General features: G+C 47.7%; 1 protein-coding gene across 1 annotated transcript in view; it reads right to left on the reverse strand.

Annotated features, from left to right (window-relative positions):
- Positions 1-9,951, reverse strand: part of LOC124021610 — a 57,004-nt gene extending 47,053 nt beyond the window's left edge. Inside the window, exon 1 of the mRNA XM_046336755.1 lies at positions 9,937-9,951. Coding sequence (XP_046192711.1) covers positions 9,937-9,951 — 15 coding nt within the window. The remainder of the gene's footprint in view (positions 1-9,936) is intronic.
- Between the last annotated feature and the right edge of the window lie 5,049 nt (positions 9,952-15,000).

Consider the following 15,000-nt stretch of genomic DNA (forward strand, 5'->3'; position numbering starts at 1 on the left):
AGGTTAGGACTGATGTTGACTGGTTAGGTTAGGCTGTTAGGTTAGGTTAGGTTAGGTTAGGACTGATGCTGATAGCTGATATGTACCTTTTTTATTTTTTATTCCATACTGTGACGACACAAACAAACTATTATTCTACTGTGCGTGTTGATTCTTCCAGCAATTCCAATAAACCCAAACACAAAACCTTTTCAAAACATTTTCTACTAACTTAACCCTTTCTGCTTCAAGTCTCTCAGCTTCTTATTTCTCTTCCTGCAACAGGATCATGTCTAATCACCCCTTTCACTCCTCTCTTCCACGTCTCCTCTTTTCTCCTACTCCTCCCGTTCCTCTCCTCCTCTCTGTGCTCTGTGAGAACAATCCTTCTCTCAGGCCTCGGTTCCTAACCTACAGTAGATCACCCTTCTCCACTCCTCACCCTTCTCCACTCCTCACCCTCCTCCACTCCTCACCCTTCTCCACTCCTCACCCTCCTCCACTCCTCACCCTTCTCCACTCCTCACCCTCCTCCACTCCTCCCTTCCCTCCCTCTCCACTCCTCACCCCTCCCTCCACTCCTCACCCTTCTCCACTCCTCACCCTCCTCCACTCCTCACCCTTCTCCACCCTCACCCTCTCCACTCCTCACCCTTCTCCACTCCCTCACCCTCCTCCACTCCTCACCCTCCTCCACTCCTCACCCTCTCTCCTCACCCTCCTCCACTCCTCACCCTTCTCCCTCCTCACCCTCCCTCCTCCTCCACCTCACCCTCCTCCTCCACTCCTCACCCTCCTCCCTCTCCCTCACCCTCCTCCCTCCTCCACTCCTCACCCCTCACCCTTCTCCACTCCTCACCCTTCACCCTCCTCCCTCCTCACCCTTCTCCACTCCTCACCCTTCTCCACTCCTCACCCTCCTCCACTCCTCACCCTTCTCCACTCCTCACCCTCCTCCACTCCCTCACCCTCACCCTCCTCACCCACTCCACTCCACCCTTCTCCACTCCTCACCCTCCTCCACTCACTCCACCCCCTCCCTCCTCACTCTCCACTCGTCCACCCTCCTCCACTCGTCACCCTCCTCCACTCGTCCACTCCTCCTCCCTCTCCCTCCTCTTCTCTCCTTCTCCCATTCCATTCCTTTCCTCCTACCCTTTCTCTGCTCTGTGATGTCAATCCCTCTAAGGTCCTGGATCCTAACCTAGATCAAATGTGTGGCTTTAAAAAGCTAAAGTTTGATGTGGATGAGCAACTGCCTATGAAACACTTTAATCTCTAATGCTGTAATGTATTTAATTTCACACCCTGTGATGCTGTTGCCTGCCTCCTTTAAGGATTACCCAGGGGAGGGGGAAAGGGGGCACAGGGGAGGAGGAAGAGAGAGGGGGAAGGGGGATAGAGAAAGAGAAAGAGAGAGAAAGAGGGAGAGGGTAAGAAAGAAATGCAGGAAGAGGGACAGAGAAAATCAAATATAAAGGGAAAGAATGCCACTTAACTGTTTGGAATGTTTGTATTCAAATAGAAGGTTGGAGCTTTGGAGCTTTGGAACCTCGGAGAAAACAGTGAGATCTGCATTGTCCCCCCCCCCTCCACCCCCCACCCCTCTGCCCTGGATTTAAATAACACACCCCACCAAATCCCATTGTAGGCCTTGGGATCGGAGGCTTCGGATCCTCATCAAGTTTAAGGAGCGATGCATAGTCTTGGGATCCATCCCAAAATGGCACCCTATTCCATATATAGTGCACTAGACTAGTTTTGACCAGAACCGTGTGCGCCTTGGTCAAAAGTAGTGCACTATTTTGGGGATAGGGGGTAATTTGGGACACAACTTTGGTCTTTATGAGATGAGGATCTTTCTGCTTCGTTCCAGGCACTGCCAACTCGGGGATATTGGATGCAGTAATTCTGTGGGATGAGAGCACACACACACCACACACACACATACACACACACACATACACACACACACACACACACACACACACACACACACACACACACACACACACACACACACACACACACACACACACACACACACACACACACACACACACACACACACACACACACACACACACACACCATACCACACACACTCCTTTATATCGGCCCCCTAGTATCCAATTTACAGGTTCAGGCCCTCCGCCAACCGACGCATCGCAGACCAGAAGTTAAAATGCACAAACACCATGCAGGCTGAGAGAATCAAGGCCAAATTCTCTTCTCTCTGTTTTCTTCATCTTCTGTTTGCCAAATGTTTGTGGTTTACAGAAACTTTCTTTCTCCTCTCATTTTTTTTCTCTCTGTACTTTCTGTCCGTTCAGCCAATTCATCCATTAAGGACTCGAGAAACGGAAAACAAGAAATCATTTGGTTGGGAAATGAAAGTGGATTCTGTCATGTGGTTTCAGTTAATGGTTGGTGATGGGGTCCAAACCAGTCAGTAGAAAACCCCTGTAAACAAGAAACAAATTATCGGAAATAATATGCACAAAGACCATGTGTTCTTCTTTCAGGTTCGATTACAGTGAAAATACATTGCCACCGTGCTACTGTTGATCCCACTGCTTCAGAGGGCTACTCGTTCTCTGAAAAGACGGGGAGGAAACGACCATGCTTAGCCGAGTGGAGATTTATTTCAAATAAATGGATGAAAAGTAAAAAGTTATTAAGTGTGTTTGGTTGATATGCTGAAGAGGCATGGTCCTCTCCCTCTACTGATCCTCTTACTCCTCTCTTTAGCTTGCCTAAGCTGTCTGACACACACATGCACACGCAGGCAGATCGCTCAAGAGTGACTACAAAATCGGATGTCTGTCCATGTCCCGAGGACATCGGGGAAATGCCTTCATAACCAGCCACTAGGGGCAACAGGGAGCATTATTACCATCAAGTAGGCTTGGGTTTTCTAGGATGTTGTGGACGGGGGTGATGGATTGGCGTAATCCCATGATAGAATTAGAAGGTTGTGTGTTCTATCCCAGTAATCCCAGGATCAGAATGTTGTGTATTCTATCCCAGTAATCCCAGGATCAGAAGGCTGTGTGTTCTATCCCAGTAATCCCAGGATCAGAAGGTTGTGTGTTCTATCTCAGTAATCTCAGGATCAGAAGGTTGTGTGTTCAATCCCAGTAATCCCTGGCTCAGAAGGTTGTGTGTTCTATCCCAGTAATACCAGGTTCAGAAGGTTGTGTGTTCTATCCCAGTAATCTCAGGATCAGAAGGTTGTGTGTTTTATCCCAGTAATCCCAGGATCAGAAGGTTGTGTGTTCTAACGCAGTCGTGAACACTTGTTTTTTGTTTTATTTTAACCCTGTCCCAAACCTTAACCTTAAAAATGTGACATTTGGAAATACGTGGATTAACCTCTGATTCTGCAGCGAGACTGTGAGAGCTTGTTACACACACACAGACAGACACACACACTCACACACACACTCACTCACACACACACACACACAGACAAACACACGCACACAACACACACACACACACACACACACACACACACACACACACACACACACACACACACACACACACACACACACACACACACACACACACACACACACACACACACACACACACACACACACACACACACACACACACACACACACCATGCTTTATTGCTGGCTGAGTCTTCTGTGAACCATGGCCTGACAACATCAGAGAGTGGCTGGACATATTTAATATATTTACTCATAACAAGGGCTTATCTGTGCCCTCCCCTATAAGAATGTATGGTGATTTATACGCTCAAGCACCAGGGATTGTGTTGAACCACACTGATGGTTTTAAGTATGTTACACTTTGCTAAACTCTCAGACACCTCTGTTGATAAAGCTACTTTGCAAAACTCTCTCTCTGCGTGTGTGCATGTGTGCGTGCGTGTGCGTGTGCGTGCGTGTGCGTGTGAGTGTGTGTGGCACCTCGTAAAGCTCCTTTAGCTCCCCAAACCATCTCTAAGGCTTCACACCCTATTAAAATAACACAGCACAACAGACCAGAGCTACTGCACCAAGGGAACGAGGGGTGGAGGGATGGAGGGATGGAGGGATGGAGGGTGGAGGGATAGAGGACACGAGGGATGGAGGGATGGAGGGATGGAGGGATGGAGGGATGGAGGGAGGACACGAGGGATGGAGGGGTGGAGGGATGGAGGGTGGAGGGATAGAGGACACGAGGGATGGAGGGTGGAGGGATGGAGGGATGTAAAGGTGGAGGGATGGAGGGATATAGGGGTGGAGGGGTGGAGGGATGGAGGGATGGTCACCTCATCTCTCTCCTTCAGCTCTTCATCCCTTGTTGGAGCGGCAGGGTAGCCTAGTGGTTAGAGTGTTGGACTAGTAACCGAAAGGTTGCAAGATTGAATCCCGAGCTGACGAGGTAAAAATCTGTTCTTCTGCCCCTGAACAAGGCAGTTAACCCACTGTTCCTAGGCCGTCATTGAAAATAAGAATTTGTTCTTCACTGACTCTTTAACAAAACTACATATAAAGTAGAGATGATACATGTGTTTGAGCAATGAATGGAAGACTGGTCAGGAGGTTAGCTATGTTAGCTATGTTAGCCACGTTAGCTATGTTAGCTATGTTAGCCACGTTAGCTATGTTAGCCACGTTAGCCACGTTAGCTATGTTAGCCACGTTAGCGTTAGTCGCTGCAGGTGTTTTATGATGTTAGCCACGTTAGCTATGTTAGTTATGTTAGCTATGTTAGCTATGTTAGCTATGTTAGCCACGTTAGCTATGTTAGCCACGTTAGCTATGTTAGCCACGTTAGCTATGTTAGTTATGTTAGCTATGTTAGCTATGTTAGCTATGTTAGCTATGTTAGCCACGTTAGCTATGTTAGCCAAGTCGTGAATTGCTCTCCTGGTATAAATTATTATTTTCTGTTCTCCTAGCTGGTCAGGACTTTGTAGAGAAGTACTGAAGGATAGGTGTAAATAATGCCTCTGTGGTTTTATGACTCTGGCCGCTGATTGAGAAGACAGGTGTTTTATGAGTCTGGTGTAGTCGCTGTTTGAGAAGACAGGTGTTTTATGACTCAGGTGTGGTCACTGTTTGAGAAGACAGGTGTTTTATGACTCAGGTCTGGTTGCTGATTGAGAAGACAGGTGTTTTATGAGTCTGGTGTAGTCGCTGTTTGAGAAGACAGGTGTTTTGTGAGTCTGGTGTGGTCACTGTTTGAGAAGACAGGTGTTTTATGACACTGGTGTGGTCGCTGTTTGAGAAGACAGGTGTTTTGTGAGTCTGGTGTAGTCGCTGTTTGAGAAGACAGGTGTTTTATGACTCAGGTCTGGTCGCTGTTTGAGAAGACAGGTGTTTTGTGAGTCTGGTGTGGTCGGTGTTTGAGAAGACAGGTGTTTTGTGAGTCTGGTGTAGTCGCTGTTTGAGAAGACAGGTGTTTTATGACTCTGGTCTGGTCGCTGTTTGAGAAGACAGGTGTTTTGTGAGTCTGGTGTGGTCGGTGTTTGAGAAGACAGGTGTTTTGTGAGTCTGGTGTAGTCGCTGTTTGAGAAGACAGGTGTTTTATGAGTCTGGTGTAGTCTCTGAGAAGACAGGTGTTTTGTGAGTCTGGTGTAGTCGATGTTTGAGAAGACAGGTGTTTTATGACTCTGGTGTTGTCTCTGTTTGAGAAGACAGGTGTTTTATAACTCAGGTCTGGTCGCTGTTTGAGAAGACAGGTGTTTTATGAGTCTGGTGTAGTCGCTGTTTGAGAAGACAGGAGTTTTATGAGTCTGGTGTATTCTCTGAGAAGACAGGTGTTTTGTGAGTCTGGTGTAGTCGATGTTTGAGAAGACAGGTGTTTTATGACTCTGGTGTTGTCTCTGTTTGAGAAGACAGGTGTTTTATAACTCAGGTCTGGTCGCTGTTTGAGAAGACAGGTGTTTTATAACTCAGGTCTGGTCGCTGTTTGAGAAGACAGGTGTTTTGTGACTCAGGTCTGGTCGCTGTTTGAGAAGACAGGTGTTTTGTGAGTCTGGTGTGGTCGCTGTTTGAGAAGACAGGTGTTTTATGACTCTGGTGTTGTCTCTGTTTGAGAAGACAGGTGTTTTATAACTCAGGTCTGGTCGCTGTTTGAGAAGACAGGTGTTTTATGAGTCTGGTGTAGTCACTGTTTGAGAAGACAGGTGTTTTATGAGTCTGGTGTAGTCACTGTTTGAGAAGACAGGTGTTTTACGTCTCAGGTCTGGTCACTGTTTGAGAAGACAGGTGTTTTATGACTCAGGTCTGGTCGCTGTTTGAGAAGACAGGTGTTTTGTGAGTCTGGTGTGGTCGGTGTTTGAGAAGACAGGTGTTTCATGACTCAGGTCTGGTTGCTGTTTGAGATGACAGGTGTTTTATGAGTCTGGTGTAGTCTCTGTTTGAGAAGACAGGTGTTTTATGAGTCCGGTGAAGTCGCTGTTTGAGAAGACAGGTGTTTTATGAGTCTGGTGTAGTCTCTGAGAAGACAGGTGTTTTGTGAGTCTGGTGTAGTCTCTGAGAAGACAGGTGTTTTGTGAGTCTGGTGTGGTCGCTGTTTGAGAAGACAGGTGTTTTATAACTCAGGTCTGGTCGCTGTTTGAGAAGACAGGTGTTTTATGAGTCAGGTGTGGTCACTGTTTGAGAAGACAGGTGTTTTATGACTCAGGTGTGGTCACTGTTTGAGAAGACAGGTTTTTTATGACTCAGGTGTGGTCACTGTTTGAGAAGACAGGTGTTTTATGACTCAGGTCTGGTCGCTGTTTGAGAAGACAGGTGTTTTATGACTCAGGTCTGGTCGCTGTTTGAGAAGACAGGTGTTTTGTGAGTCCGGTGTAGTCGCTGTTTGAGAAGACAGGTGTTTTGTGAGTCCGGTGTGGTCGCTGTTTGAGAAGACAGGTGTTGATTTGTCCTATGTGTCATTGTTCCAGACCTTGACACGTCAACCTACTGTAGAAAAATACCAACATACGTGACCTGCTAACAAAAGCAACATCAAACGACGTTGGATTGACAATTACTCTGAAATTGTTTCCTAGATTTCTTCAAAAGTATCCTGATTTTAGAAAGTCATTTTAGATGAACGTGTTATCACGATTTTGAAAATACATTTCAAAAATATTTTTTTCAAAAACATTCTACAAAGTTTAGAATCGTATTTGCGTGTCACACCCTGACCTTAGTATTCTTTGTTTTCCTTGTTATTTTGGTTAGGTCAGGGTGTGACATGGGTGCTGTATGTGTTTTTTGTCTTGTCTAGTTTTTAAAAAAAATGTTTATGAGGCTGTCCCTTTCTAGGTATATTGTATGTCTATGGTTGCCTAGATTGGTCCTCAATTAGAGGCAGCTGTCTATCCTTGTCTCTGATTGGGAACCATATTTAGGCAGCCATATTCTGTGGGTATTTTGTGGGTGGTTGTTTCCTGTCTGTGTGTTCTCTGCACCAGATAGGACTGTGTTGGGGTTTGTGGGTGGTTGTTTCCTGTCTTTGTGTTCTCTGCACCAGATAGGACTGTGTTGGGGTTTGTGGGTGGTTGTTTCCTGTCTGTGTGTTCTCTGCACCAGATAGGACTGTGTTGGGGTTTGTGGGTGGTTGTTTCCTGTCTTTGTGTTCTCTGCACCAGATAGGACTGTGTTGGGGTTTGTGGGTGGTTGTTTCCTGTCTGTGTGTTCTCTGCACCAGATAGGACTGTGTTGGGGTTTGTGGGTGGTTGTTTCCTGTCTGTGTGTTCTCTGCACCAGATAGGACTGTGTTGGGGTTTGTGGGTGGTTGTTTCCTGTCTGTGTGTTCTCTGCACCAGATAGGACTGTGTTGGGGTTTGTGGGTGGTTGTTTCCTGTCTTTGTGTTCTCTGCACCAGATAGGACTGTGTTGGGGTTTGTGGGTGGTTGTTTCCTGTCTGTGTTCTCTGCACCAGATAGGACTGTGTTGGGGTTTGTGGGTGGTTGTTTCCTGTCTGTGTGTTCTCTGCACCAGATAGGTCTGTGTTGGGGTTTGTGGGTGGTTGTTTCCTGTCTGTGTTCTCTGCACCAGATAGGACTGTGTTGGGGTTTGTGGGTGGTTGTTTCCTGTCTGTGTTCTCTGCACCAGAAAGGTCTGTTTCAGATAGGGTTTTGCCACGTTGGTTGTTATTGTGTTCATGTTGAGTTTCTCGTATTAAATACCATGAACTCTAACCACGCTGCATTTTGGTCCTCCTCTCCTTCGATGGAAGAAAACCCTTACATTGCGTTCATTTACAAACTCACTGCCACCTCTCAATTCATCTGACGGAAGCTAAAAGGTCATGCAGAGTGTCTAAGGCTACATCCCAAATGACATTCTATTCCTTACATAGTGCACTACAAATATATAGGCCCTTGTCAAAAGTAGTGCACTTTGTAGGGAATAGGGTGCAATTTGGAATGTGGACCGAGACATAAAAAGCCTTGTCTCGTTACCTGCCTGTTTCTCAGAGTGGTGGCATCCTGTACACTCCAGGGCCCATAGAATGACGTATCCGCCTGGATCTATACAAGATCTATAATGGTTGTGTTGTTGGGCTTTCACTTTGAGACAATTTATACCCTGTCTAATCCATAACTAATCTGGGACATAATCAGTTGCTGAAATAAAGAGTAGAGGGATGAGGGTTGGGGGTAGACAGATGAAAGCTGAAATAAAGACTAGAGAGATGGGGGTTGGGGGAGACAGATGACAGCTGAAATAAAGACAGAGGGATGAGGGTTGGGGGAGACAGATGACAGCTGAAATAAAGACTAGAGGGATGAGGGTTGGGGAGAGACAGATGACAGCTGAAATAAAGACTAGAGGGATGAGGGTTGGGGAGAGACAGATGACAGCTGAAATAAAGACTAGAGGGATGAGGGTTGGGGAGAGACAGATGACACAGCTGAATGGGGTTGGGGACTTTGAGACAGACTGACAGCTGAAATAAAGACTAATCTGGGAGAGGGATTGCTGGACTAGAGGGATGAGGGTTGGGGAGAGACAGATGACAGCTGAAATAAAGACTAGAGGGATGAGGGTTGGGGAGAGACAGATGACAGCTGAAATAAAGACTAGAGGGATGAGGGTTGGGGAGAGACAGATGACAGCTGAAATAAAGTGGGGAGAGACAGATGAGCTGGACTTGAGGGTTGGGGAGAGACAGATGACAGCTGAAATAAAGACTAGAGGGATGAGGGTTGGGGAGAGACAGATGACAGCTGAAATAAAGACTAGAGGGATGAGGGTTGGGGAGAGACAGATGACAGCTGAAATAAAGACTAGAGGGATGAGGGTTGGGGAGAGACAGATGACAGCTGAAATAAAGACTAGAGGGATGAGGGTTGGGGAGAGACAGATGACAGCTGAAATAAAGACTAGAGGGATGAGGGTTGGGGAGAGACAGATGAGACAGATGACAGCTGAAATAAAGACTAGAGGGATGAGGGTTGGGGAGAGACAGATGACAGCTGAAATAAAGACTAGAGGGATGAGGGTTGGGGAGAGACAGATGACAGCTGAAATAAAGACTAGAGGGATGAGGGTTGGGGAGAGACAGATGACAGCTGAAATAAAGACTAGAGGGATGAGGGTTGGGGAGAGACAGATGACAGCTGAAATAAAGACTAGAGGGATGAGGGTTGGGGAGAGACAGATGACAGCTGAAATAAAGACTAGAGATGAGGGAAATAAAGACAGATGACAGCTGAAATAAAGGGATGAGAGACAGATGACAGCTGAAATAAAGACCAGAGGGATGAGGGTTGGGGAGAGACAGATGACAGCTGAAATAAAGACCAGAGGGATGAGGGTTGGGGAGAGACAGATGAGGAAATTAAGTTGGGGAGAGACAGATGACAGCTGTGTTGGAAGCTGTGTTGGAACGTGGTCCAAGGCCCATAAGCCCATTCCACACAGAAAGGATACATCTTTACATGACATTAATGTTTTAGTCATTTAGCAGACGCTCTTATACAGAGCGACTTACAGTGAGCTCATTCATCTTCATTATCTCAGTCACAGTAACTAAGTTTTCCCTCAGTAAAGCAGCCATCAGCAAAGCCAGTTGGTAAAGACAAGAAGAGGGTGAGTGTTATTGCAGACATATGTTTAGGTCTGGATGTTTGTGTCAGAGATGCAGCCTTCGTGGGGGAGGGACCAAGCCTCAAAATAAAATAGCTGACATTTGTTATCTAAACCTGAGAGTTGTGGGAGAGTTGTTGGAGAGTTGTGGGAAAGTTGTTGGAGTTTTTTTGGAGGAGAAAAATAAGGATGTTGACAGTGACACTTGCTAGAGGGGTTTGAGGGAGGTATTTTGGGAAATGAAGAGAGAGAATGAAAGAAAGAATGATTTGGAGAAGAGGAAATAGTGGGGGGGGAATAGAGAGAGAGAGAAAGAGAGAGCAATGGAAGGTTAATTCTTCCATATCTAAGCCTCTTTGCAGAAACTCCCTTTGTCTTCAGACTCCTCAGTCATTAGAGACTAATCCTATCAGAAAGGCTAATCTGAGGTTGCAGAGTTCACCAGCTCTCCCTTCTCTCCTCTCTCCTCTGCTCTCTCTCTCCTCTCTTCTCTGCTCTCATCTCCTCACCTCTCCTCTGCTCTTTATCCTCTGCTCTCTCTCCTCTCTTCTCTCTCTCTTCTCTCTTCTCTCTCCTCTCTTATCTGCTCTTTCCTCGCTTCTCTTCTATGCTCTCTCCTCTCCTCTCTTCTCTCTGCTCTCTCCTCTCTGCTCTCTCCTCTCTGCTCTCTCCTCTCTGCTCCTCTCTGCCTCTCCTCTCTCCTCTCTCTCCTCTCTCCTCTCTGCTCTCTGCTCTCTCTCTCTCTCTCTCTCTCTCTCCTCTCTGCTCTCTGCTCTCCTCTCTCTGCTCTCTCTCTCTCTCTCTCTCTCTTCTCTCTGCTCTCTCTCCACTCTTCTCTCTGCTCTCTCTCTCTCTCTGCTCTCTCTCTCTCTGCTGCTCTCTCTCTCTCTCTCTCTCCTCTCTCTCTCTGCTCTCTCTTCTCTCTCTCTCTCTCTCTCTTCTCTCTGCTCTCTCTCTCTGCTCCTCTCTTCTCTCTGCTCTCTCCTCTCTTCTCTCTGCTCTCTCTCCTCTCTGCTCTCTCCTCTCTTCTCTCTGCTCTTTCTTCTCTCTGCTCTCTCTTCTCTCTGCTCTCTCTTCTCTCTGGAGGTCCAGCTCTCTCAACATACACACTGCTGGGCTCAGGCCTCAACACACAATAAAGAGTCAAACACCATCCTGCTTGGTCCCCCCTCACCCCTACCTCAATGCCCAATGTTTCTAACCACCCAAAGCTAAAATCCATAGCTTTATTATAACTTGAATGACATGATATTATATTAATAGCGTAAAGCTGTAGTGGAGGGTGTGAGAGCTTCAGGTTCCTCTGTGTTCACATCACTAAGGATCTATCATGGTCCACACACACCAACACATTTGTGAAGAGGAAGGCCCCCTCAGAAGGCTGAAAAGCTGGTGAAACGCTGGGTTTTCACAACCAAAGAATTTCTGCACAAACTGTCAGAAACCGTCTCAGGGAAGCTCATCTGTGTGTTCGTCTTCCTGACCTGACTGCAGTTCAGCGTCATCACCAACTTCAGTGGGCAAATGCTCACCTGAATGCCAGATTCAACTGTACCAGGCAGATGGCAGACAGCGTTTATGGCGTTGCGTGGGTAAGAGGTTTGCTGATGTCAGCGTTGTGAACAGAGTGCCCCATGGAGGCGGTGGGGTTATGGTATAGGCAGGCATAATAAAATAAAAGAGAGCCGCACACTCGAGGAGCTCAGAAGCAATCATTTAATTACCAACGTTTCGACAGCCAAGCTGTCTGTCACGCCTTGGTCAATATGTTTTGTGTTTTCGTTATATATTTTGGTCAGGCCAGGGTGTGACATGGGTTTATGTGTTGGTTTCGTATTGGGTTTTTATTAGCATTGGGATTGTGTATGATTAGGGGTGTGTCTAGTTAGGCTTGGCTGCCTGAGGCGGTTCTCAATTGGAGTCAGGTGATTCTCGTTGTCTCGGATTGGGAACCGTATTTAGGTAGCCTGAGTTCACTTTGTAATTCGTGGGTGATTGTTCCTGTCTCTGTGTTGTAGTCACCAGATAGGCTGTAATTAGTTTCACGTTCGGTTCTGTTGTTTTGTAGTTAGTATCAGTTATTTCATGTACCGCGTTCTTTCATTAAAGTCATGAGTAAATTTAAAGACACGCTGCATTTCGGTCTCAACATCTTCTTTCAACAGACTAAGCCATTCACTGTCTTCATTGGGTATAATCACAAACACTGCGGGATGACTTGTTTATATAGTGTCAAAAGACACAGGTGTCTGTAATCATGGCCAGAGTTGGCCTAATATCATTTGTTAATAATCAAATATTGAAATATCAACAAAGAACAGCATACAAACAAATGGATGATTACGATCATAGATTAACTTTTGACTATACAAGTTTAACACAATTACAATGGCAAGGTCACAATAATCACAAGAATGGCTTCAGATCAAAGTCTATGTTGAGACCGAAGGGCACAAGGGTCTTTAAATTAAAGATCCAGGCAGCCTCTCATGACTTTTAACAATAAATGATCAAGGTCACTCCCTCCTAGCGAGGGGGACATGTTCGATGCCAATATAACGCAGAGACGAAATCGACTGGCCTGCCTCCAAGAAGTGGGCCGCTACTGGATAAGTAAAGTTTTTACACCTAATGGTGCTACGAGGCAGAAGGTGGCCACAGCCTGATCAGCTCTATGTGTAGGGGACGGTTGCTACCCCTTGTATATAAACAAGTTATCATTACTCAGTACTGGTACCCAGTGTATATAGACAAGTTATCATTACTCAGTACTGGTACCCCTTGTATATAACCAAGGTATCATTACTCAGTACTGGTACCCCTTGTATATCCTATAGCTCCCTGCCGAGCAGTGTCATCCCCTCCTATAGTTCCCTGCTGAGCAGTGTCATCCCCTCCTGTAGTTCCCTGCTGAGCAGTGTCATCCCCTCCTATAGCTCCCTGCAGAGCAGTGTCATCCCCTCCTATAGCTAAACGAGCAGTGTCATCCCCTCCTATAGCTCCCTGCAGAGCAGTGTCATCCCCTCCTATAGCTCCCTGCTGAGCAGTGGCATCCCCTCCTGTAGTTCCCTGCTGAGCAGTGTCATCCCCTCCTATAGCTCCCTGCAGAGCAGTGTCATCCCCTCCTATAGCTCCCTGCAGAGCAGTGTCATCCCCTCCTATAGCTCCCTGCCGAGCAGTGTCATCCCCTCCCATAGTTCCCTGCTGAGCAGTGTCATCCCCTCCTGTAGTTCCCTGCTGAGCAGTGTCATCCCCTCCTATAGCTCCCTGCAGAGCAGTGTCATCCCCTCCTATAGCTCCCTGCAGAGCAGTGTCATCCCCTCCTATAGCTCCCTGCTGAGCAGTGTCATCCCCTCCTGTAGTTCCCTGCTGAGCAGTGTCATCCCCTCCTATAGCTCCCTGCTGAGCAGTGTCATCCCCTACTAAATCTCCCTGCTGAGCAGTGTCATCCCCTCCTATAGCTCCCTGCTGAGCAGTGTCATCCCCTCCTGTAGTTCCCTGCTGAGCAGTGTCATCCCCTCCTATAGCTCCCTGCCGAGCAGTGTCATCCCCTCCTATAGCTCCCTGTTGAGCAGTGTCATCCCCTCCTATAGCTCCCTGCCGAGCAGTGTCATCCCCTCCTATAGCTCCCTGCCGAGCAGTGTCATCCCCTCCTATAGCTCCCTGCTGAGCAGTGTCATCCCCTCCTATAGCTCCCTGCCGAGCAGTGTCATCCCCTCCTATAGCTCCCTGCAGAGCAGTGTCATCCCCTCCTATAGCTCCCTGCCGAGCAGTGTCATCCCCTCCTATAGTTCCCTGCTGAGCAGTGTCATCCCCTCCTGTAGTTCCCTGCTGAGCAGTGTCATCCCCTCCTATAGCTCCCTGCAGAGCAGTGTCATCCCCTCCTATAGCTCCCTGCCGAGCAGTGTCATCCCCTCCTATAGCTCCCTGCCGAGCACTGTCATCCCCTCCTATAGCTCCCTGCCGAGCAGTGTCATCCCCTCCTATAGCTCCCTGCCGAGCAGTGTCATCCCCTCCTATAGCTCCCTGCCGAGCAGTGTCATCCCCTCCTGTAGCTCCCTGCCGAGCAGTGTCATCCCCTCCTATAGCTCCCTGCCGAGCAGTGTCATCCCCTCCTATAGCTCCCTGCCGAGCAGTGTCATCCCCTCCTTTAGCTTCCTGCCGAGCAGTGTCATCCCCTACTATAGCTCCCTGCCGAGCAGTGTCATCCCCTCCTATAGCTCCCTGCCGAGCAGTGTCATCCCCTCCTATAGCTCCCTGCCGAGCAGTGTCATCCCCTCCTATAGCTCCCTGCCGAGCAGTGTCATCCCCTCCTATAGCTCCCTGCCGAGCAGTGTCATCCCCTCCTATAGCTCCCTGCCGAGCAGTGTCATCCCCTCCTATAGCTCCCTGCCGAGCAGTGTCATCCCTGCTGGCTGGACACTTTGAGGTTGGAAGGTTTCAATTTCTAGGGATCGTGGCTGCTCTTTGAGGACTACTCTCATCTCCGACTGCACAACAACTGCATTGGCTGGGATTTACAGAAATTGATCTGCCAGCTTGTGTAGTAAGGGGAGAGGAGGACTATTATGTTGGCCGGGAGGGTTGTGTGTGTGTGTGTGTGTGTGTGTGTGTGTGTGTGTGTGTGTGTGTGTGTGTGTGTGTGTGTGTGTGTGTGTGTGTGTGTGTGTGTGTGTGTGTGTGTGTGTGTGTGTGTGTGTGTGTGTGTGTGTGTGTGTGTGTGTGTGTGTGTGTGTGTGTGTGAAGCTAAAACCATTGGCGGTGTTGCTCAATAAACCTTGGTATTTTAATTTGGAGTGTGTGTTGCGCCTGTGTGTGTGTGTGTGTGTGTGTGTGTGTGTGTGTGTGTGTGTGTGTGTGTGTGTGTGTGTGTGTGTGTGTGTGTGTGTGTGTGTGTGTGTGTGTGTGTGTGTGTGTGTGTGTGTGTGTGTGTGTGTGCGGGCGTGTGTGGGTGCTTGTTAGCAGAGGG

Source organism: Oncorhynchus gorbuscha, unplaced genomic scaffold, assembly GCF_021184085.1.
Source record: "Oncorhynchus gorbuscha isolate QuinsamMale2020 ecotype Even-year unplaced genomic scaffold, OgorEven_v1.0 Un_scaffold_1140, whole genome shotgun sequence".
In the NCBI taxonomy this organism is placed as follows: Eukaryota; Metazoa; Chordata; class Actinopteri; order Salmoniformes; family Salmonidae; genus Oncorhynchus; species Oncorhynchus gorbuscha.